The 22,429-nt window shown below is 39.5% G+C and overlaps 5 protein-coding genes and 1 non-coding gene across 9 annotated transcripts; 2 read left to right on the forward strand and 4 right to left on the reverse strand.

The window, feature by feature from the left end:
* On the reverse strand, nt 1,194–4,937 carry LOC109711157. Of its 3 annotated transcripts, none has more exons than XM_020234079.1 (2): nt 4,290–4,937; nt 1,194–3,364 (listed from the first exon to the last, which is right to left on the reverse strand). In XM_020234079.1, exon 2 carries the CDS (start codon nt 2,493–2,495, stop codon nt 1,437–1,439), a length of 1,059 nt encoding a protein of 352 aa, XP_020089668.1. In that variant the 5' UTR covers nt 2,496–3,364; nt 4,290–4,937; the 3' UTR covers nt 1,194–1,436. The 3 variants fall into 3 exon arrangements, with proteins under 3 accessions (XP_020089668.1, XP_020089667.1, XP_020089666.1); XM_020234078.1 differs by having other exon boundaries at nt 1,194–3,382; XM_020234077.1 differs by having other exon boundaries at nt 1,194–3,832.
* Nucleotides 5,170–6,181, reverse strand: LOC109711160 (outer envelope membrane protein 7). Its single transcript, XM_020234081.1, has one exon. It carries the CDS (start codon nt 5,592–5,594, stop codon nt 5,355–5,357), a length of 240 nt encoding a protein of 79 aa, XP_020089670.1. The 5' UTR covers nt 5,595–6,181; the 3' UTR covers nt 5,170–5,354.
* LOC109711159 lies at nt 8,119–9,285 on the reverse strand. The gene has a single exon (XM_020234080.1). The coding sequence runs from the start codon at nt 9,070–9,072 to the stop codon at nt 8,566–8,568; it is 507 nt and encodes a 168-aa protein (XP_020089669.1). The 5' UTR covers nt 9,073–9,285; the 3' UTR covers nt 8,119–8,565.
* Nucleotides 14,274–16,295, forward strand: LOC109711926 (cysteine protease XCP1-like). Its single transcript, XM_020235300.1, has 4 exons — nt 14,274–15,116; nt 15,338–15,573; nt 15,729–15,869; nt 15,950–16,295. The coding sequence occupies exons 1-4, from the start codon at nt 14,657–14,659 to the stop codon at nt 16,172–16,174; spliced, it is 1,062 nt and encodes a 353-aa protein (XP_020090889.1). The 5' UTR covers nt 14,274–14,656; the 3' UTR covers nt 16,175–16,295.
* On the reverse strand, nt 15,744–20,226 carry LOC109711925 (probable inorganic phosphate transporter 1-10). Of its 2 annotated transcripts, XM_020235299.1 has the most exons (4): nt 19,051–20,226; nt 16,509–17,513; nt 16,110–16,148; nt 15,744–15,859 (listed from the first exon to the last, which is right to left on the reverse strand). In XM_020235299.1, the coding sequence occupies exons 1-2, from the start codon at nt 19,749–19,751 to the stop codon at nt 16,514–16,516; spliced, it is 1,701 nt and encodes a 566-aa protein (XP_020090888.1). In that variant the 5' UTR covers nt 19,752–20,226; the 3' UTR covers nt 15,744–15,859; nt 16,110–16,148; nt 16,509–16,513. The 2 variants fall into 2 exon arrangements, with proteins under 2 accessions (XP_020090888.1, XP_020090887.1); XM_020235298.1 differs by lacking the exons at nt 15,744–15,859; nt 16,110–16,148 and having other exon boundaries at nt 16,377–17,513; nt 19,051–20,225.
* Nucleotides 22,222–22,293, forward strand: TRNAQ-CUG. Its single transcript has one exon. It is a non-coding gene; the product is annotated as a tRNA-Gln (tRNA).

Here is a 22,429-nt window from a genome sequence, read left to right on the forward strand (position 1 = left end):
ATCGAGATTATTCTTACTGACGTTTTAATTAAAGCGTCACTAGTTATTATTTAAAATACTTTTAAGTGTAAGATTACTTAAATTTATGCTTGTTTTGTTGTCTATTAGTACTCTGGCCAAAGTGGACGGGCCCATTTGGGTATGTGCATTGTGTGAGGTGCCCATTAATTTCTGTATATAACTTAACTCTGTAATCTCATGTACGCGCATTGAATAAGAAGATTCACTGAGAGAGATTTCTCTCATTTATAACTTGTTACACAAATTATATTGATCAACGTTTTTATTTCTTTCAAAGGTAACGAACTAGGCCTGATAGGCCATACTTCTCTTTACTGCTTTTCATGTTCGCCGTTAAAATATAACTTGCGTGTTTTATCTTTAAACAAGCTACCGCCAACCCCATCACCACCATCACCCGAAAAAAGAAATTAAATAAAAAATAATAACGAATCCGTCTAGGATCTTGATAGATCATCCTGCTGCTGTTTTAGGAAGTACAATAAACTGACATTGTTTTCTACTCATAAGTATGAGAAGCTGCGTGAAATTTTGTCCTTACCGCGATCATCATCTCTATGATTTGTTAAACTACGGTGCAATGTTCTAATAAGTATATAATAATTTGATGGACTTCATATGCGCATGACTCTTAAAATTTGGAGAAATTTTGTAGGTACCTGGCCTATAAATTTGGCAATATCATGACTACCGCGTTGTAATTACACCACCATGAGACAGTACAAATTTCTCCAACATAAAAATGAAGCCCTAGGCCGCAAGGAATCATCCTTGCATGGAGACCTCCAGTGAAGGAAAAATTATGTAATGCATTGGTTATATTAATGACGTAACATCCCCAATCATTCAAATGGATCTTTCTAAATTAATCCGTCGTATTTTTGTTATATTTTTTTTTAACAAAAAAAAATATATAATTAACTTGTTATTGCTAATATGATACAAATATGACACAGTAAACTTTTTCCTCGTGGAACCCACTGTCATCCAAATTCAACTCATTAATGCTTTTTAAAAGCTAAGGGTATGTTTGGCCTGACTTTGTTAGAGCTTGACGAGAGGTGAGGCTCTATGCTGTAGGCTCCATGTTAGTTGTCATCAACCTCTTAGGTGTGCATGCAACAATATTGCATGGCTTTACAAAGGTTCTAAATAAGATTTAGAATAGGAAAAAAAAAAAAATACAAGATTCTTAGCTCTTCCAAAACCTATTATTGAGTAGAGAGCTTCATAGCACAATAAAGTTCACAATAACATGCTTCTATCTAGGCAAAACAAACACGAGAAATGCAACTTTGACAACACTATGAAAGGAAATAATAGCCTGCATTACACAACACTCTTTTAAGTTTTATGTTTGAGCGGGATTCCACAGGAGGTGCCTTATGCAAGCAGCTTGGTATGAGCTGAACCAGCTAAAGGTGCAAATTCAAGTCCAAGCTAGGAGGAGTAGCTGAAGAAGCCATCGGATGAGAACCCAGAGCGTCCAGAAGGTTCAGAGTAACTCCATCACCATCGTTTCGTCCAAGCAGAGGCGGCAGGTCTGATCCAGCAGCAATCGATACACATTGAAGAGGCAACAAGTCCTTAACTGTAGCACCCAGCATATAACTTTGCACAGGGTTCGCGATAGCAGCATTTCCTGCAGTTGTTAAACTTACAACACCACGGTTCAGACAACTCAAGGGAAGGGGTAAATTAACACCAGGGTGAAACTCCCCAGCCATCTCTTCCTCATGGCGTGGACCATTGAAAGGAAAAGTAGGCGATGAGTTGCCTGCAAGACCTGAACGAAGTTGGTGATGTGGCCTCTCATATACAATGCCCTTTCCTTTTGTATCCATTGTTAAGTTAACCCTAGGTGCAAAATGACTTGGCGACATAGGGTTATTGGGGTTATGTGATGGTTGTGCCAAAGTAGGTCTCTCGATCAGGCTAGGATGGGATTCGAGGTGATTCTGGCAATATGGTTGTGGAGTTGGTGTCGGTGTTTCGGTCAAGTTAGGAGGGGAATGCACATCTTGGGGCAGATTAAAGTGGCTATTGTGACTTCGATCATATGGCGTCTGGGCTGCTATAGCCCCTTGCATCAAGCTTGGCAGGGCTTGCATATCTTGTGTTGGAGCAAAGTTGCCGGTGCTTCCTAAAAGGCGGCTACGGTGAAACTGAAGTTGCGCTAACATTGCCCTATGTACCCAATTGGACTGGGCATTAACAGGTGAGGCTTGACGGCGTGCATGCGGTGCAGAAGAACTCCTCTCTAGGCGGTGAGCATTCTGGTGGCCGCCTAAGGCACGGCCGTTGCGGAATGTTTGACCGCAAGTGGTGCACAAATAAGGATGGGTGGTCACCCTATCAGCCCTGGTCTGAGACACTCTCCTACCAGTCCTCCTACGCCTTATCATAGAGGCCATGGAGCCAGCGGACGGAGGGGAGGATGGGCGAGGAGGCCTCGAGGAAGATGGGCCTTTCATCTTTTCAAGGGCAAGGACGACAAGCAAGATTGTTTGATATCAAAGATTATGTTGTCAGGGAATTTGGTGGTAGGAAAGGGGTACTTATAGGAGGTTGGATAGTCGAAAAAGTTGTCTTATTGGGAGTTAGTAAATCTTCAGGAGGAATCCACAAAAATTTGCTATTATCCCTACTGCATCAGTGGAGGAAGGAAAATATTTTTGATTGGCGGAGAGACTACTAAGCTTTTCCTAGTAAAGATTCATTTGTTTTGTCTCTCTCTCTCTCTCTCCCGCTATATATATATAAACGAATACTCTACAATCTCAGCATATTAATTGCAAGAATCCACAGCAAAAATCTAGTCATTCATGACTTGCTTTTCTTACCTGCTCTTCTATTTTCCTTCTTGTAAAATGAGAAATAGATATTTCATGCAATTAGGTGGTTAAGATCATTGCATTACAAAAAAAATAAATAGTTTGCACGATGAGATCATCAATTTACAGAATTAACAGTAGGAGATAGAAAGTCATTAAACGTGATTTGCTTTCCCTTACCAGACTTTTCATGTGTATTTTCCTCGTCGGAAAAAAAACTATGCAGCCATTTTACAAACAGAGTCAAATAATTAATTGCTTCAAATTTATGTTCACATTTTTTTTACTCGAAAGTGGATAAATATGTTTTTGGTAGGGAGAACTGCACAAACTCAAAATTTATGGCAGTTTCACTGCAAACTGTAGCTAGAGATTCACAACATAAAAAATCTTAATTGTGAGTTAATACTTACCTTACGAAGTTTTGCTGGTATCCAGAATGTGCCATATGATATTCACCCACAGCTGAAGTTGTTTATATGCCGATGCTTAATAGTCGTTGCAGCTACCTGCGTTCAGTATGTAAACTGTTTGGAAGTAAAAGGGCAAGTGTTATGAATGTAATGTTCAATAACTAGAGTGAATTTTTCAAACTATGACAAACAAATATAGTTCTACAATGCAGCGCCAAAATTTATTAAGTGTATCCATCCTATTCTTAAAACCTCCTGAACTCGGAAAAAATTAAAAACAGGAAATACACTCAAAAGAACGACACTGCAGAAAACGACAAGTTCAATTTAGGAATCATATCTTTCTGCCAGAAGAAGCAAGGAATGCAGGTTCTGCATCCAAGATTGGCATTTGATCATGAGGGTCTTATGGAGAAAGCAATGACATATGTAGGACGCGCTTTACATGGAAGTTGCAACTTGCAACCATCTGGCATGTCTATCAAAGTGTCTAACCATGAATTTACAGTATTTGTGTCCTCTTTGTCGTACTGTAGTACTTTATAACACCAGGAGTTAAGCGACCTGGAGTATCCCAATGAAAACAGTTTAGTATCTGATTACTATATAGGGGTTAGTGCTTATGAGTCGGAAATCAGAAGTGCAAGCTAAAAGCCTAAAACTACTGTTTGTCTATCTACTATGATGTTTCCATCGCCATGCTTTCCATACACAGCATCACACCGAAGCAACAAAGTTAAGTTCTTCAAGGCCTTCGCCCAGCAACATTCAGCAGAATATGGAATTTATAGTTGAATCATATACTCATATACATGCATATGTCTCATATCTACTAAACATTTATCAGATCACCAGAAGTTTAACTTCTGCAGCACAAGATTTGGATGTGCATTCATGTGCTTTAGGACATAATATTTTGTGATATTATCTTTATTTTCCACAAATTTTGGTCCCCAAACTTTAAAATCATGCAATTGAAGGATGTTTGAAAAGTGAAAAAGAAAAATTCCAAATCACTCACCCCGTTGGACTCTATAAGGGCTAATTTGAGAAAAATGAAGGCTTTGATGGCAACTTTACCATCTTGATACCTCTCCCCATGGCAACTAAATTGAACAATTCACTTTGGCTTATCAAGCATCCTGCACGATGAATTATGATGGTCAGCTTATCAAATTGAAAATATTTTAGCTTGCAAGAGCAGAGGATTAATGATGTTGAAACGAAACATTAAGTTTTAAAAAAGGAATTATCAACATATCTTTAGGACATATTTTGTTCTAACACTAACAAAGAGGCAAGCCCAGCATGCAGACTCTAAACCCCTTTAGCTAGAGAGAGACAGTGAAATTGGGGCTTGCAAAATAGAATCTCATTAATCCCTGCTATAATCATAAAAACAGTAACTGTTTTTGTGTCAACTCTTGCCTTTTTTTTTTTTTTTCCTGAGCATTCGGAAGGAGGGATAATTAAAAGCCAATGAAGGAGAATAAGAAAGGAGAGGGTGAGAGTCTTTTGCATCCTACGAAAACTCTATAGACTTGGAACTCGTAACATGCACTGCATTATCCTGCAGCAGCACACACATGATACTGCTTTACTGCTCAATTATTATGCTTAAACTGTTAAACAACAGCACCATGCCAAGTAATTAGTCAAAAACTTCTCAGCATGTGGCTTTAGATTAATCACGAATTATCATCCCTCCTTGGCTATACCTGTTTTCATTGACACCGTTCTACGATGACAATGGCTAGAATCCTAAGAGACAATATAACAAACAGTTTACAGGCAAAAGAAGCAGCTGAGAAACAACCAACCCTGACAGCTAATCGTCCGCAACAATAAAACGAAAAACAAAAAAAACAAAATCTGAAATTCCAAGCCATCAACAACAAACATCTTCGAAAATCCCACAAGCTCATTGCCAGATTCCAATAAAAGCACAAAAAAGGGATCAAATTGACACCACCGTCACGGGAGTAGTAGAGTTATACCGCAGTTCAGAAAAATTTACATATGTATCATTACTAGGGATTACTAGGGTTTTGAGAACCGAACGAAATTGAACAATTGCGGTCTCGGTCTAATCCGACGACGGTTTGGCTTCGTCCCCTTCCTCCGGTGAGGAGGAGGGATTCGCGGCGGGTGCGTCGTCGGGGTCGCGGTTGGGGTCGGAGCGGGCGATGGAGCCGCGGATGCCGTCGAGGAAGGGCTTGAACGCCGTCTCCACGGTCAGCCACGCCAACACCAGCCCCCCCGCCACCACCAACGCCGTCTTCAGGGCGCCGCCCTCGCGATCGCCCCCTCCTCCTCCCTTCGCCATCTCCCCCTCACCACTGCTCGACGCTTCGCTCTCCTTTTACCCCAAGGGAGAAATTGGGGAATGGCGACGCGTGGTTGATGTTTTTTATTCGGTTTGGAAGAAAAAATTTCCAACATACAACAAAAGTTATACTTCCGACTAATCAATTTTTTTTAAAAAAAATTTACACATCACATTATATTTGTTTAAAAAAACATTTTTATTATTATTTTTTTAAAATATGATAAGTTAGAAAAATATAATATGGTATAGATGTTAAATAATGGACTTTCTCGGATGCACACTCTTTAATTAAGAATTATAGAAAGAAGAATTTGATTTATCCTCGCACCTAAAAGAAAAGGAGGAAAATGAAAAAGAATCGAATGTCCACCGCTCCAGTCAATTATAAGCTATTAACGTGTCAAATACGCAGGTGAGAGTGGGTTTCGTAACAGACGAAATTGCGCTGCTGTCTCCTAATTTCTGAATTTGAAGCAACTGACTTGACTTTTCGAACTGTAATGAATGGCTTGTTTTGTTCCTCCTCTTCTTGCGCAACTTCCGTACCAAGCACGGGCCTTCGTCCCGTTTGGTCACTCGTTCGGGCGGACTACAACCGACAACAGTGTCGAGCAGAAGCATGTTTAGGGCTTGCAACCATTTTGAAGCTCCGCCTAATAATAATAGGTTTGAAGCCCGCGCTTTTGCGTAAAGTGCCGGCCATATACTCGGGCATCCAACTTCCAAAATTTGAAATTGTTTCATTGCGCCGTGGGAGGATTATTGTTTTTTTATTTTTTTATTTTTATTTTTTGAGAAATAGATAGTATGCTATCCGCTTTGTTTATTTCATTTAGAAATAAACTTAGCTAGAAATGTGAATCAATTAGGATTCGAACTTGGGTCTCGAATACCAACCACCGTGGAAGGATTATTATTTGTGCAAATTCATGGGTTTGTTGGGTTGGACTAATATTTCAGCAATTATGTTTGAGTAATGTTATCTGCACATTCAAGCAGTCAGTATAATTCTTATATTCTACCGATCTATGAATTAATAATTTTTTATTAGTTTTATTAATTTATTTTTAAAATATATTTAAAATCTAAAATGTATGAATAAATCGTTGAAAGCTTTACATTTTATTTTTGAGTGTACATGTCGCATTTCTTTTGTGGTTTACTACACATTGTACCAGAATGCTGTCGATACTCCATAGCTTCACATCATCACATGTGAGCTCGTTTCTAGATCTCATGCATTTGAAAGACTGATCAGTTATGCAAGTGTGTGCGTGTTTTTTCCTATGAAGCAAGTGATTAGTTTTGCTACTTACGATTCTTGAATCTAAGTGTTTTTTTTATTTTTTAGAGATATGTAGCACGTTACCTACTTTATTTATTTCATTTAAAAATAAATTTAATTGAAAATATGAATCAACTAGCATTCGAACTTGAGAAAAAGCCTTTTGCGAACTAAGATTCTTGAATCTAAGTTGGAACAATAAAATACAGATTTAGAAGAGCAATTAGTAAAGGGGACATTGGCCCATGGTTAGGGCGGCAGAGTTCCTCCTGAGTTATACTGCATAAAACTACACTTTATCACTACGAGAGATTTCTCCTTTTCTTTACCGAGAAATGCTATTTACGAAACTTAACAAAATTATTGTTATCAGTCCTTTGGTAAATAATTCTGCCTGAAAAATAAAATTTCTCTAGAAGACCTAATTCTGCCAAATAAACCGTAATGTGCGCACAACAAGACTTACGCATGAACACGGTCACATTCCAGTGGCTCACCATTTATTAGCCGTCGGTACAGCCATCCAGGCACAACATTGATGGTCAAGATTGTAGATGCGAGAATTGTAAGGGATGCGTCGCATTCCAACTCTTATATGCAAGAATGCATAACCTAGACGCTTTTCTTTTAGCCACACACGATCGTATTTATAATTTATTAACATTTTCTGTTCGAACCGACTATTTCTATCGCAAGTAATAAAGAATTTATTGATTGATATCCAAAATATTAAGTTCGAAACCTAATTAATTTATATTTTCAGCATAAGAAGTTTTTTTTTAAAAAAAATAAACAAAAATAGTAGTACGCTATATTTCTCTCCAAAAATATATATATATTTTCTGTTCGACTAAATTTATTAGATCGGTTGGAGCTGTGTTTCTTGGACCACCCACCCACGTTGCGGAGTGTAACATGCTACCTATTTTTCTGGTGGCTCGATGTGATATTGGAGCGGACCCTCTCCACACAATTTTGGCTCCAACCACGGGAATCAATTGCCAAGAACTTGATGGGATCTTTTCACCTATCACGACGCTTGGCTTGGCAACTAAAATAAATCTAGTAAATTAGTGATGGAGAATAATGAGGTTGTAGTCTCTCCGAACATATATAGATCAAACTGGAATGCGAGATCAGTGGTTTCCTTTTCCTTTCGTGATCGATGAGTTAAGATCTTTAGATTTTGTGCACAGAAACTTATAGCAAGTTGCCGTTAATGTTTACCGGAGGATATGAGTAGCTACAATTTCATAATACTATTGAAAGAGAATATTTAATTACATTGCACGGTCTGCTTAATAACTTAAAAGAATTGAAAAAAATAAAAAATAGAAATAGATTACATTACATTTCTAGGATTGATAGCAGATAACAGTACTCTTGAGCGTCTCAGAGTTGTAGATCTGTTGGAGTGCGGTCGAAGTTTCCTCCCTGGTATCAGTTCTCAATATATAGATCACTTAATAATAACCAAAATACGACGATCGACGAATAATAAATTATCTGGCGCATAATTTCTAGCCAACCATCCGTCCCTTCGATTCGAACACCATTAATTAATTTCCATCCCCAGAAAAGCAGATTAAAAAAAAAAAAAAAAAACGAACAAAAATATCTGAATCTGAAGATCACCCATGCATGCTTCAAACTAGGCGTGCTCCAATTAATTCTTTCCCGCACTCATTGTTCGAGCTGCTTGGCATTGTCGAAATTCTGCACGTAGTTGATGGCATCGTACCTGAATTTCTGCGTGGTCGGCAGCTTATCGGATCCGACGAGCTTCCGAACCTCGGAGCGCAGTTTGTAGAAGATGTGGCGCAAGCTACCTTTGCTCTGGCGGCCGAGGACTGCAGTCTCCTCCTCGTTCATCTCGAGGTCGCCGGCGAAGGCCGGCTTCCGCGAGAGGATCCAACGCCAGCCCAGATCCCACCAGCGCCGTATCGGAGCGGCCGTGAAGCCGAAGCCGAAGCCGCCGAGGACGGAGGGCATGGACTTGGACCTCCGGAAGGCCCATTCGGTAGAGGCCGAGGATATGGGCTGGATCTTGACCGAGAAGGAGGAGATCCGCTTCCTAAGGCCTATGAGGTGGGTGTCCTTTTGGGCGCCTTGAGAAATTGGGAGGTCGTCTTTGAGTGGCATGCTCGGAAAGAACCTTCTCTTTTGGATGCTCTCCAGGAAGGTGGCCATGCTAATCTAATGAAGCAGCACAAAGAGATCTAGAGAGATGAAACAAGGAGAGAGGGAGAGAGAGAGAGAGAGGTGACTCCTCCACCTCCTCTGCTCCTTTTGTTGTTAGGAGGAGAAGAGGGGGAGCAGAGAGAGCAGCGACATAATGGTTCACAGCCTTGGACAGGCTGGTTTTATTGGTGTATGGAGTCGGGTGGGGGGCCATGAAGTGTTTTAGAGTTTCTTCTTTTGTTTTACCATTCTTTTTTTTTCTTTTTTTTCTTTTTTTTTGATGATTTTAAACCCATTTCCTAATAACGCACCGGTGGAATTTTTGTGGCAATTTCTCAACTAGCTAGCTCATGGTGGCCCTTGATAGGTTGGCCTAAGCCTCGTGTATTGACTTAAATTGATCAGTATTTTGCTCCGCGGACTGATCATTCCTAGAGCAAGTGGCAAAGAGCTTGGTGATTGGTATTCGAAACCCAAGTTCAAATCCTAGTTGATTCACATTTCTAGCTAAATTTATTTCTAAATGAAATAAACGAAACGGGTAGCTGTTACCTATCTCTAAAAAAAAAAATATTATACTCCGCGGCGGAAGATTAGGTTGGATTGAGTCACATTCGAAATGACGTGATAGTTAGTTGAGTCAAGTCATATTCGAAGTAGCGTGAGGCTGATTAAATCGAATTACAATCGAGATTCGTTAACGTTATACACTTTAAATGAATTGATTATATATTTCTAACCGTTCGAGTTTTTGGAATTAATAATTAGTGTCAACAATCCGACGTCATGCATCAAGTTGCATGCTGTCCTATTTTAAAGCTTACCTATGGTTCATAAAGCATTGTAAAGTAAACTGGTTTTGAAATTTGGTAGGAAGGCTCAATCAAGGTTGTCCGATCAACATTGGTTAATCAAACTCACTGAATTGAGCAAGCACCAGTGAATATTGGTGTGCTTCACCAATGTTGATCATGTAATTCTGGTCCTAAATTGGTTTCTGGTTGCTATCATTAGCCAGTGTTGGGCATACATCTCTTTAAAATGTTTAATTTTCAATTGCCTTTGACTATTTCACATTCACATGCATGAGATCATCGTGGGAGGAATCGCTCAGCTGGCAAAGCATATTTTATGGAAAAATAAAAAAGAAAAAAAAAGAGGGAAAAGAAAATATCTGAGGGCTCATGAAATGCGGATATTATATGTTGAAAAATAGAGATGCGGTTGAAACATTCAGGTATTGTGTATTGGCTTGTTGTAATTGACTATGTTTTCCAGCTTTTAGAACCTATTCGCTTTTGATTCCTCAACCTACTCATTGAACTGTATTCTCCAAAATTTGTCCTCGTTATAAATATTTATATTTATATTTCTGTAGAAAATTAAGTCTCATCTCTCTAGAAAAATTTTTAAAAAAATTTTAAAGAAAGAGAGAGAATTGTAGGTGAATCTAAACAAGTAGGATCAGCATTTTTCTTTTTCTTTTTTTTTTTTTTACGATCAATCAAATCGAGGTAAATATATATCATCGCTAATAAAAGAAGGCATGCATGCAAACATGATGGCCATTTCCTTCTTTTTTGGAAATTGTGTTAAGTATAAAAATATATGAACTCCGTTCTTTATTATCTTAAATTTTTAAAGTATAAATTGTTTCACATGGTGTTAGAGTAGAAAGTTCTGAGTTCGAGTCACGTCAGAATTCTAACACTATTAATTTTCTTTCATTTAATTCAAGTCCACGTCATAAGTCCTACAAGAAGTTTAAATATAAAAATATATGAACATCGTTTTTTAATAACTTTAACTTTTAAAATACAACGGTTATTTCACAGATTGAACATGTTTCCTCATGCAACAACTTTAACAAATTTTTTTTTTCTCTCTTTGGGAGTGTGTCATTATTATTTTATTATGAGAGAATGGTAGTTCTCCATTTTGCTTTTTTTTTTTTTATATAAGATAGATTTAATTAAAAATATAAAATAATTAGACTTCAAATTTGTAATCTCGAATATTAATTATTAAATCGTTTATGCCTTGCGCTAGAAACCTCAGTGTGTTTTCTTTTTTTTTTTTTAATTAAGATCTCACAGATAATATACTTCGTTGTACACTAACCACGGGAAAATAGGAGGGCGAATGAGTTGGTGCGTTTGTGACGGTGGGCCTTGAAGAGCTGTCGGCTGGAAAGTCCGCTTCCAAGAACATCTCCCCTCATCAGCCTCGTCTCTAATTCTTTCTTCTCCTTTTGCTTCTTCTCGCCGACACCTCCTGCATTTAATAAAAATAGAATAGGAAAAAGAAAAGAAAAAAGGGTTGTTAGGAAGAGGGGCCCATCAGTCTCCCACGTGTAAGAAGATGAGTGGCCAACAATTTGGTGGCGGTGATGGTGTTTAACCGGCCCTAACAAGGGTGCAGTTTTTTTTTTTTTTTTTTTTACAGTTCTATCTAGTGTTGGTGTAAAAAGTTTGGTTAATTATCAATCGAATAGGTCATTTAAAAAGACAAGGTTCGTCACAACGATTAACCGAGCCAGTGGTTGAGATTTATTTTGCCTAGACCATTAAATCGAACAATGCATAGAAATTTTCTACTCGCACGATCTGCAGAGTTTCGCTTCATCGATTGTGAGGTGTTATGTGCAGTTGTTTGACATTATACTTACATAAGCTAACAAGCACTATGGGTTGGTGACATAGTAGGTCCGTCCTTAAAGATCTTATTAATGTGGCCTGAAAAGGTCTGTGATGATTTGCATCACATCATCCCAAATGAGAATATCATTGCAATTTGTGAGTCTTCTCTGCTGTTAGGGTGGTTATGTCAAGTTACTGGGGCCCATTAATGGATTGTTTGAAGGCTTTGGAATTTTTAGTACATTACACCACAGATAAGGGTTGATCTGCCTTGATTCCTACGTTTAACATGGATTTATGCTCACCTGCTGCTAATTCACTCGTTCTCCGTCAGTGCTCAACCCTGCAACACAAGTTCCCGCTTTTTCTAAAATCTTAACCCTCTCATTCTCTCTAATCTCGACTCTACTTCTCTTTCTATTTCTTTAATTATGCTCTCTCTTTCTAATCTATATTATCTCTCTCTTTTTTCTAAAAAGATGTTGAAATTTCTTTATAGTATTATTTAAAATTAATTAAAAAAATAAATAAATTAATTATATATTTTTCGTAATCTTAAATAATATTAACTAAATAATATGGCCGTACGAACCAAATACCGAAATACTATATTCCTAATACAGGAAGGATATCATTTTACTCCAAGTAATCTTTCATAGTGCGAACCAAACGCGTCCTAAAAGTAAAGAAATATAAAGGACGGCAATGAGTTTCTGAGGGGATAGATTTCAATTTGATTTTGGACATGTTTTACGAGGGTTACAATAATTTCCAATAAAGCATTTTATCTAAGATAAGAGTAGTCACTCCTCTCTCTCTCTCTCTCTCTCTCTCTCTCTCTCTCTCTGTTTTCTTTTTCTTTTTTTTGAAGACCTTTAAGTTGTGTTGCTTCGCATGGGCGTGGACTGGGCTAGGCCAGAAGCCCTATGGTTAGTCTCATTGGCTAATTCGTCGATCGAGTTGGGCCTAGTCAAATTAGGTTTGTTGACTACGTTGTTGGGCCTATTTAAATCATTTGGGCTGCCGATGATATTTCAGGCAAGTGTGTGGAACTTCAATTGGAATATATATGCATAGCGTCATATTTTGTTACCACTCTCTACCTCTCTCTCATACGCGCGCCGATACAAAAGACACACAGTGAGATTACATGACAAGAGAAATGCAGAATCACCTCGTGCTTGTTGTATCATTTGTATGTTTTCATTTTGTATAGAGTTGTTCGCTTCGTATGAGATTTTTGTTTGATTGAGATAGTCACTCGATTGTCAAAACTTTTTTACATTAGAAAAGTCAGTTTTTAGTTACCACAGTTGTCTCTTTACTGAACAAGCAATCATTCTGTTTTCTACACTAAAAAAAAAAGAAAAAAAAAGAAAAAAAAAAAAAGAGAAAAGAGAAATGAATATTTCTAAAGAGTTAATTACCAAATAGTTGAATTTCAGGTATTTTCCAATAAATAAATCTAGTGACAGGTGCCCCTCCTTTTCAGGATAATCTGCCACCATTTGTGCTTTTTAGATGATTAATCAATCATTTCCTCATCCACTTTCTAAAATAGTGTACGGCAGTTGAATGATGGTAATTATTTGTTAGTTAGTATTTGAGGATTGCCGATATACCCTTCACAACTTTCCGGCTTTTATACTTATCCTTCAAAAATTATTGTGCGCAAATCTATCATTCTAAAATATCAAATTATTTCAAAAAAACTTTCAAAATTGGGTAGAAAAATAGAAACTTTCAATAAATTTATTTGAAATAAAATTAAACATGAAACTCGGTTACTTATTCAGGGGCACATAGGCAAGTACCTCTTATTTTTTTAAATGAGGTTGGTTTGTCTTCTTTTGTTTTTATTAGCAGGCTCAGTTGATAATAGATGCAGTACTCTCAACTCTAACTGCTACATTAGAACATGGTTAAAAATTTTTATGGAACCTATATGAAGAAATAGCACGTATCATTTCACTGCTGTTTGATCTGTCTTATACTTCCAGGTGGCAGGAGTTGAATTCAGCAATCGAGATACATGTGCTTTAAGATGATAAATAATTATCCACGAGCTTCAACCCAAAGGGTGTAAAATAAGAATCAAAGCTAATGCGTGCAAGATTAAAGTCCCCAACCAGCTTTAGATGTAGCTACACTGAGAAAATTATATTTATTTGTGTGCTGGATTAATACGGTCTTTATGGTTAAGGATGTGCTTTCAACTACAAAAACACGAAAAGATTAATTACTGGTGGGGCAAATCGAGTTCGGTGGTAGTCAATGAGGCAACTAAGATGGAAGTTTCTCCCAACTAAGGCTTTTGTTTTTGTTTTTGTAATATGAAGCCTGATTAATATCTGGGCCTAGAGCTCACAAGTTACTGCTACAGTTCCCCCAACATATATATTTTTAGTTGCTGCCAATTAAGTACCCACAAATTAAATGCAAAAAGGACCAAAATAAAAAGAACCGACGCAGCAGAAAGAGTTATGCATGGCTTGTAAAAAGATAATTGATAATGCTGGTCAATTATGACATCTAGAAGTCTAGAACTACATTAATTTGCTTTATCTGTTGACAAACTATCTGACACAATTCCCCAGTTTATTGAGTACCAAATAGCTTTTCAAGTTATTCAGCAAACAAAAATATCGCTAATCGTCCTTGAATTGTTGAAACAAAAAGCCAAATATTTGCAGCAGCAGTAGTTTCTTTGCTAAGCCAAAGAAGTTACAACTGCAGGTGCATAAAAAGAGGATTAAACTAAGTCATCCGGCAGCACTTTAAACTGAAGCCTCTACCTTCCTGACCAACCTACAGGCCTTGCTGTGCTTTAGCCAGAAGCCCCAAACAATTGAAGTGCTTATTTTCTTTCAAGCAACAAAGGTTGAAAAAGCTATATATAGGCCTGCCTCTTCTTTGCACCTCCCTCATTGGCAAACTTGATTTCTATAACTCTCATGGCATCAAAGCTCTTCTTTCTCTCTTTTCTGCTTTCCGTTACAGCTATCTGCTGTGCTGCCAGACAAAAATTCTCTCTCGCTGGCTTCTCCGAAGAGGATCTGAGATCCCCAAAGAATCTGAAAAATCTCTTTGAGAACTGGGCAGCGAAACACAGCAAAAACTATGCGAGCCCAGAGGAGAAACTGAGGAGGTTCGAAGTGTTCAGGGACAATGTGAGGCACATTCACGAGGGGAATAAAGAGAAGAGGAGCTACTGGCTCGGCCTCAACGAGTTTGCCGACATGAGCCATGAGGAGTTCAAGGGCAAGTATCTTGGCTTGAAGATGGGGAGAAGGGAAGTCGTGCGGAAGTCCTCGAAGTCGACCTTCATTTATCAGAATGCTTCTTTCCTCCCCAAGACGGTGGACTGGAGGAAGAAGGGAGCCGTGACGCCAGTGAAAAACCAAGGAGCGTGTGGTAAGAGCTCTCATTTATCAATATACACCACAATTCTTTTAGTACTCATACCACATTTATCAGCCATCGATTAGAATCGAAAACAAGCATTGATTAGAAATAAGTGAGCAACTTACATCTTTCTCTGTCAGAAGTTACACATCTCGCAGCATCCGAAGTCAACTTAAATCTTTCAAAGTAAGCCAAACGTTTATTTTTCAATTGTACAACTATCTATGTAGGGGGTTGCTGGGCTTTCTCGACGGTGGCAGCGGTCGAAGGAATAAACCAGATCGTAACAGGGAACTTGACGTCTCTATCCGAGCAGGAACTGATCGACTGCGACACAGTATTCAATGAAGGATGCAGCGGAGGTTTGATGGACTATGCTTTTGCATTCATCATTGCGAATGGCGGGGTCCACGCTGAGGATGACTACCCTTACCTCATGGAAGAAGGCACCTGCGAGGAGAAGAGGGTAAATTGAGCATAAACACTCACTCTTGTTCATGGTTTTTCTTTTTTTTTTCCCCACATATACACCCTTGCAAATATGCACAATTTCATTTGTATTTTCCTGTGTGATGCTGAGAACTTTATACTCAATAACTTTCCTTTGTCATGACATTTTAGAGTCGCGTTAAAGTCGTAAGCATCACCGGCTTTCAAGATGTGCCGGAGAACAATGAAGAGAGCCTGCTCAAAGCGGTGGCTCATCAGCCTGTAAGCGTTGCCATAGAGGCTTCTGGTAGTGACTTCCAATTCTACAAAGGGGTAAGGAGATTAATTACTAAGACACATAAACAAATTTGTACACTACGCGACTTAGAGTAATGCGAGGTGGTTGATTGCAGGGGATTTTTGATGGAACTTGTGGGACGGATCTGGATCATGCGGTGACGGCCGTTGGGTATGGGTCGTCGTACGCCCAAGATTACTTCATAATAAAGAACTCATGGGGAGCGGGATGGGGGGAGAATGGGTACATAAGGATGAGGAGGAACACAGGGAAACCTGAAGGGCTTTGCGGCATCAACAAGATGGCTTCTTATCCTATCAAATGGAAATTGATCAGTTGAACATCACATGCCTGAATTATTCAACAAAAATATTATATGATGTCTATGTAGATTTCTCCAGATAATTCAAATAATCTACGAATTGTGCATTGTCAATCGGAGTGTATATTACTTATCGGGACGAATGTTAGTTTGTGAGGAGAAACAAAAAAAGATTATGCTCAGATTTAATCTACACACGAGAACCATAGGCAGTCAGCACTTCGTAATATTCGCATAATGCCTCAATTAATTAATTAATCCAACAAATAAACCGATAAGAAACAATTGTCCTATAATTTTTTTTTTTCTTTTGCTCCCCCTTCTTTTGTTTTTTACATGTATACGTATGTACCTATCTTACAAGTCCGGAGAACGCCCACAAAGAGGCGAGTTGCTCCTATTCGACGGGCTCTTGGGCACCTCGTTCCCGGTAACAACGATGCCCATCACCACCTCCTCCGCGTTCCCACCATTCTCGTTCTCCCTGTGCGTGCTTCCTCCTCCCTCGTTCTCCTCCAACGACCTCATCTTCGTCTCCGGCGTAAACACATAGGTGTGCACCAAACCAACTACACAGACCCCCCCCAGTATGATCAGCGCGTACATCATCCCGATCCCCGGCTCGTAACCTTGCTGAATGTTGGCCCGGTTATTATCCTGCGATGCCCAGAGGAAACCGACGGCCCCGACAATCGCCCCGACCTTTCCGGAGGCGCCGGAGATGCCGTGGCAGGTGGACCGGAACCGGGCTGGGAAGAGCTCGGCGGGGAGGATGAAGGTGATGGTGTTGGGGCCGAAGTTGGAGAAGAAGAAGGTGAGGGCGTAGAGGACGATGAACCAGGCGTTGGTGTGGTCGTGCCAGTAGGCGTCGTAGGGGCCTGCAAGGGCGAAGAGGAAGACAGCCATGAAGGAGAACCCGAGCATCTGGATGGGGCGGCGGCCGATGCGGTCGATGAAGTACATCGTGGCGAAGTAACCCGGGATGGTGGAGGCGACCGCGATGATGGCCTGGAACTTGGCGACATTGTAGGCCTCCTGGTAGGCATTCACGTGGCTGGCGCGTTGGAACCAGGGCAGGTAGATTTGGGACTGGAATAAGGTGCTGCTGTAGTAGGGCACGTCCACAATGAACCACGCTGCCGCGCACGCGAACAGGTTGCGCCCATGGTAGCGCAGGAACTCGCGGGAGAAGAAGCCGTACGTCGATGTAGGGTGAGGAGGAGGTGGTGGCGGTGTTACCGAAGACGGAGAGTGGCGGAGTGCATCGGAGCCGTGGATGTCGAGGTCGAAGTCGCCCAGCACCCGCCCCATGTCGGCAGTGGCCTTCATCACGTCCTGCTCCACCAGAGCTGTGAACCTGCGCGGCAAGAGCAGATTTGAATGATTACCACGTAACCCGGCCGATTCAAATAGTTGGACAGGACATTCAAGGTTTCAGTTGGACCTGTTGAGAATTGCAGGACTAGTGCTTTGCCTGGGCACTCAATACACGAATCTACTGAACATGGTTTCGTCCGCATTGAACTCGGAAACAAGTTGAACGTGTATATACTCGAACAGTCCATTCAAAGAACTCAAAGTTGACTGGTGAGACTTGGATCTAATTAGCATTGCCTAACAACTACTCTGTTCCAAATGCTTTCGACACCTAGGTCTGCATTGTGTAATTAGCTTGTAAGAGGTGCCTAATTTTTTATGTTCTAGTGTGGATAATTTTACTCCGAGCAACGTGCAACTTGATGTAAAACTACAACTCCACAACTTGGCCTCTAGAAGGTCATCAGATTGTTCCATGTCCTGGGCTTCACAAAATAGACAAAGAAGGTATTCTTTACTAAAAGATTCCAATCACCTAAGTACTCAAAAAATTAAGCGTACTGACCACGAAAAGGCAGATGAGACCCCATATTCCAATAAATGTTCAGGATTTAAGTAATCAACTTAAGAACTTAAATAAGATGCGATGGCTCCTCCTAGGCTCCTATGGACAAACTTTTATTCGCCTAGACGGTATCACAAAAGAAGATTTCCGAAGCATCTTGCGATTCTCTGCATCCCTCGAGGACTGTTAGGGCATATTTGGTTCACCTATTTTAAACTATGGAATCAGAATGAAATTTATTGATTCCGATAGTTGTCGTTTGTTTTATACGAATCGGATTCCGATTTTCATTCCACTCCGGAATGGGAATGGCCGAATCCATTTATGATCTAATCCGGCTTTGAATTTTGAATTGGCCCATTCCAAAGTAAACTATTCAAAATTCTCTTTCACTAACACCTACTTTATCTTCCTTCATCACTCTCCTCTCTCTTAATCAAAAGCATCTTTTAAAAATTCTAAATTTCCATTCCGATTCCATTCCAATAATAAACCAAATATTTTTGGATGATTCGTCATTTCATTTTTCATTCCAAAGCAATCCAATTTTATTTCTCATTCCTATTTCAATCGTGAACCAAACATGTCCTTAAGAGTAGTTTCAACCAGTTAATCTGCAATGCTTTGATTAATCACCCTAAATTGAGTTATCGCTTCTCTTTTCAATGTTCTTTACTTCTTTTCTTTCTTTAGAGTAACTTAACTTGCTATCCAGTTATGATGATCAGCTATAACACATTTTAGCCGGTCTCTCCTCAAAAAGACCGAAAAAAGATAAATTTTACTACAAACAATATTAGAAGTTAATCCCTTAAATCTGATCCTGGTGCTATGCTTTGAGATAAAAGATGTTAACATCTGGAGCAGGGCACTTGCAGCTACCACACTGAAGAGGGAGGACAAATTTAGGCGAAAGGGAGGAAAAGGACTACAACTCTACAAGCACAAGGGGGCTCAATGCATTCATTACTCAGATGAATTAGCTAATAATGATAATTATTATATGCATTACCTGGCAGTCTCCGGCATGGCCATCCTCCAGTAGTAGGTCAGCGCCGCCGGTATGGCGCCTATCATGAGTATGAGCCTCCACGCGAGGTCGGCCGCCTCAGGCGTGCGTAGTGGACTGATGTCCTCAGGGTTTGTCGCCCGATTGAACGCGGCCATGACCGCCATCGTGACGGCGGAGCTGGCCAGGATCCCGAACCCCTGCATCGAGAACACGGCCGCGATGAACGACCCCCTCGTTCTCTTATTGGCGAATTCCGACATGATCGTGGCGGAGAGCGGGTAGTCCCCGCCGATGCCGATCCCGAGGAGGAAGCGGAAGAAGCAGAGGCTGCCGAGGACGCAGCCGCGGGTGCGGCATATGGAGAAGCCGCAGCCGAAGGAGCTGAAGACCATGAGGAGGAGGCAGAGGCCGTAGACGCGTCGGCGTCCGACCCGGTCGCCGAGCGCGCCAAAAACGAGCTGCCCAATCACGGTGCCGAGGAGGGCGATGGCGACGCTGGCGGAGACAACAACGGGAGGGGTCACGCCGGGGTCGCCGCCGATGGGCTCGTAGTAGATGCGGCCGATGAGCTTCATCACGGGGAGGATGCAGAAGAGGTCGTAGGAGTCGGTGAAGAGGCCCATCCCGGCGATGAGTATGGCCTTGAAATGGTAGAGCTGCGTGCGGGCGTGGTCCAGCGCCGTGAGCACCTTTAGAGACATTCTCTCGAACACTCGGTGAGCGCGATGAGTAGCTCCCAATTTTTGCCTCCGGGTGACGAAGCTAATGGAGCTGCGGCCGCAGAGCTATGATAGTTGGAATCGGATATAACTACCGTACATGCGATTGTGAGGGTGCGTTGACATGGCAGAATTGAATGAATGGGAAGCGAGGGTGAGCTTTCCTGGAATTAGTTAATTTTAGATTCCGGAGAAGATGCTTACTGAGATTTGGTCTCGGATTTGAGCGCATAGCGTTCTTTGTTCCAAGGCCGAGGTGAGGATCCAGTGGTTGGAGGGTGCTTCCAATATGGTGCAAGAGGGTTTATCGCGGGCCACGTGGAAGAAAGGAATGTGGCATGGATGAAGAACCACGTGAAAGGTGTTTGCCATTTTGGAGGCTGTGATGAGTTGTTGAATCAACCAACGGAAGACAAGTCAAAGTGATTAGATGACAGTATTGGTTTGCTATTGGGCAAAGACTTGGAGAAATGAGCCAAGGTCTTCCTCCTTTCTAGAGACTTGAAAATAAAGACTCGAAAAATATTATATTTTTCTCTTAAAAACTTAAATTATTAAAAAATAATATATTTATAAATTTTAATTAAATAAAAAATTTAAATAATGCTAAGAAACTTGCAGAATTAAATATTAAAAAAGCTACTCTCTTAAGGAAATTCAGAAAAAAATTAAATATTCAACACTCTTGTTTTAAGAGAAGTGTTGCATGTAAATATTAAAAATACTGTTTTTGATAGTTTAAGTTTTTCGAAAAAAAATAACTGCTTCATATAACTCAATAGTTATCACAACGATCTATAGCGTAAGTGATAAAGAACCTAATAGTTGGTGTTTCAGATCTCAAGTTCAAAATCTAATCACTTTATATTTCTAATTAAATTTATTTTTAAAAAATAAGAATAAAGCAAGTATTATACCACCGTTCGCTAATAGTTGAAAATTTTAGAAAAAAAAATAATTATTTCATATAATTCAACAGCTAATGTTGCCGCTCACTCCATATCATAGTTTGGGGTGCTTCATGCCAACACAATTATTCTAATTCTTTAAAGTTCAAAAATCATAAAATAAAAATATTCTGAAATCTTCTCAAATACTGAAAGTGTAACAATCTAGAGTGTCGATAGAAGGACAAAGACTAAGTAGAGAAGTATAATAATAAAGTAGAAAAAAATAAGAGAGCATGAACTGGGATCTTAACTACATCCATGAGGAGTTTAGTCCTTGAGAGGAAGGAATTACAGTATCTACGAAGTGAGAGGACGGAGGGATTTGGAGACTCTAAGTCAACGGATCGGGCAACGCCAGATGCATCAAAGCCCAACTTGAGGCCCACAATTCTCTTTATTTATTTCTTATTAACATTTACAGCTTAGTTCATATTTATCTGTTATTTACATTTTAGTACTATGTATTGAGGGGTACAAAAAGCAAGTTGTAAACATTTTACAGTATTAACCAAATGAATTAATACTTTCTCTCTCTTCTCTCGTAAACCTCTACTCTCTCTTACCCCCTTCTCTCTATTTCCTTTTTTTTTTTTTTTTTTTCCTTCTCTCCTGCTCTATCTATCATTCTTATCGGCGACTAAGACTAAAAAAATTCTCTAGCAGCTGCAAATAGTCTGGAATATTATAAAAAGATAGTGACATAATCTTTACAAAAAAAATAATTCGAATACTTTATCAAAGGCAACAATAAAAATATAGAACTACGATTTAAAGTACCTACGAATTTTCCAAATACTCAAAAGAGTATTAAAGCAATTGGGGGCTACTGGGCGGATGCATGCCCACATTTTCCGAGATTTACTTCCGGGTCCTGCCTTGGGTAGGTGAGTGTAAGACTGGGATGTGGAGTGGTTATTGCGGCCTACAGACCGGACTTTCAACCTTTCTAGTCGCTTAAAAAATCTAAACTTTTATTTTATATTAGTTATATATAAGTGCAAATATTGCATCTCATTCAACCTACAAATTCACATAAAATTATTTGAGTTTTTAGTGAAAAAAAATTAAACTAGTGAAAGAATATAGACTATATAATGTATAAAATATAAAATTTATATCTAATTTGTAAGTATACTGATAGAATTACTTGTTATCAAAAATATAAGGAAAAATATTAGTACTTTTGTTATTTTTGTTAGGACAGTCGAAGAGTATCATTGATTGTTGTGTCTTATCCTCTATTTTTTTCCTTGCTTTGTATGTAGTGCTTGTTGTACTGTAACAGAAGAATTTGTCTATGTTTTCTTGCGTTAGGACAAAATTAGTATTATCATCTAGTAACTTTGTAAGGAAAAGGTACCACATGATCCTAGTGATGTTATTTAAATAAGTGCGTGCGAGAATTAAGGTAGCGAACATGGTAATACTATAACAAATGTGGCGTGGATCAGTTCTTAAATGATATGTTCAATTATATTGAAGGCAATATCTTAACATTCACTGGTCCCATGGTCTAGTGGTCAGGACATTGGACTCTGAATCCAGTAACCCGAGTTCAAATCTCGGTGGGACCTTCTATTATTATTATTATTTTTTGTTATTCAAGTTGGATCTGCATTGGATATTTGGATATCACCTTAATTATCTTTTTAGTGATTCAAACTACATCTTTACTCGGTTCCAAATCAAACTGAATAATTGATATCACCT

The sequence above is a fragment of the Ananas comosus genome, linkage group 6 (assembly GCF_001540865.1).
Source record: "Ananas comosus cultivar F153 linkage group 6, ASM154086v1, whole genome shotgun sequence".
Classification (NCBI taxonomy): domain Eukaryota; kingdom Viridiplantae; phylum Streptophyta; class Magnoliopsida; order Poales; family Bromeliaceae; genus Ananas; species Ananas comosus.

What these genes read in the sequence shown, in the direction of transcription:
- LOC109711926 (XM_020235300.1), top strand. Translation starts at nt 14,657, where the DNA reads ATGGCATCAAAGCTCTTCTTTCTCTCTTTTCTGCTTTCCGTTACAGCT. An exon ending in GAAAAACCAAGGAGCGTGTG is followed by an intron (nt 15,117 to 15,337) that starts GTAAGAGCTCTC and finishes CTATCTATGTAG; the next exon opens with GGGGTTGCTGGGCTTTCTCG. An exon ending in ACTTCCAATTCTACAAAGGG is followed by an intron (nt 15,870 to 15,949) that starts GTAAGGAGATTA and finishes GGTTGATTGCAG; the next exon opens with GGGATTTTTGATGGAACTTG.
- LOC109711159 (XM_020234080.1), bottom strand. Translation starts at nt 9,072, where the DNA reads ATGGCCACCTTCCTGGAGAGCATCCAAAAGAGAAGGTTCTTTCCGAGC.
- LOC109711925 (XM_020235299.1), bottom strand. Translation starts at nt 19,751, where the DNA reads ATGTCTCTAAAGGTGCTCACGGCGCTGGACCACGCCCGCACGCAGCTC. An exon ending in GCCATGCCGGAGACTGCCAG is followed by an intron (nt 17,514 to 19,050) that starts GTAATGCATATA and finishes CTTGCCGCGCAG; the next exon opens with GTTCACAGCTCTGGTGGAGC.
- LOC109711160 (XM_020234081.1), bottom strand. Translation starts at nt 5,594, where the DNA reads ATGGCGAAGGGAGGAGGAGGGGGCGATCGCGAGGGCGGCGCCCTGAAG.
- LOC109711157 (XM_020234079.1), bottom strand. Translation starts at nt 2,495, where the DNA reads ATGAAAGGCCCATCTTCCTCGAGGCCTCCTCGCCCATCCTCCCCTCCG.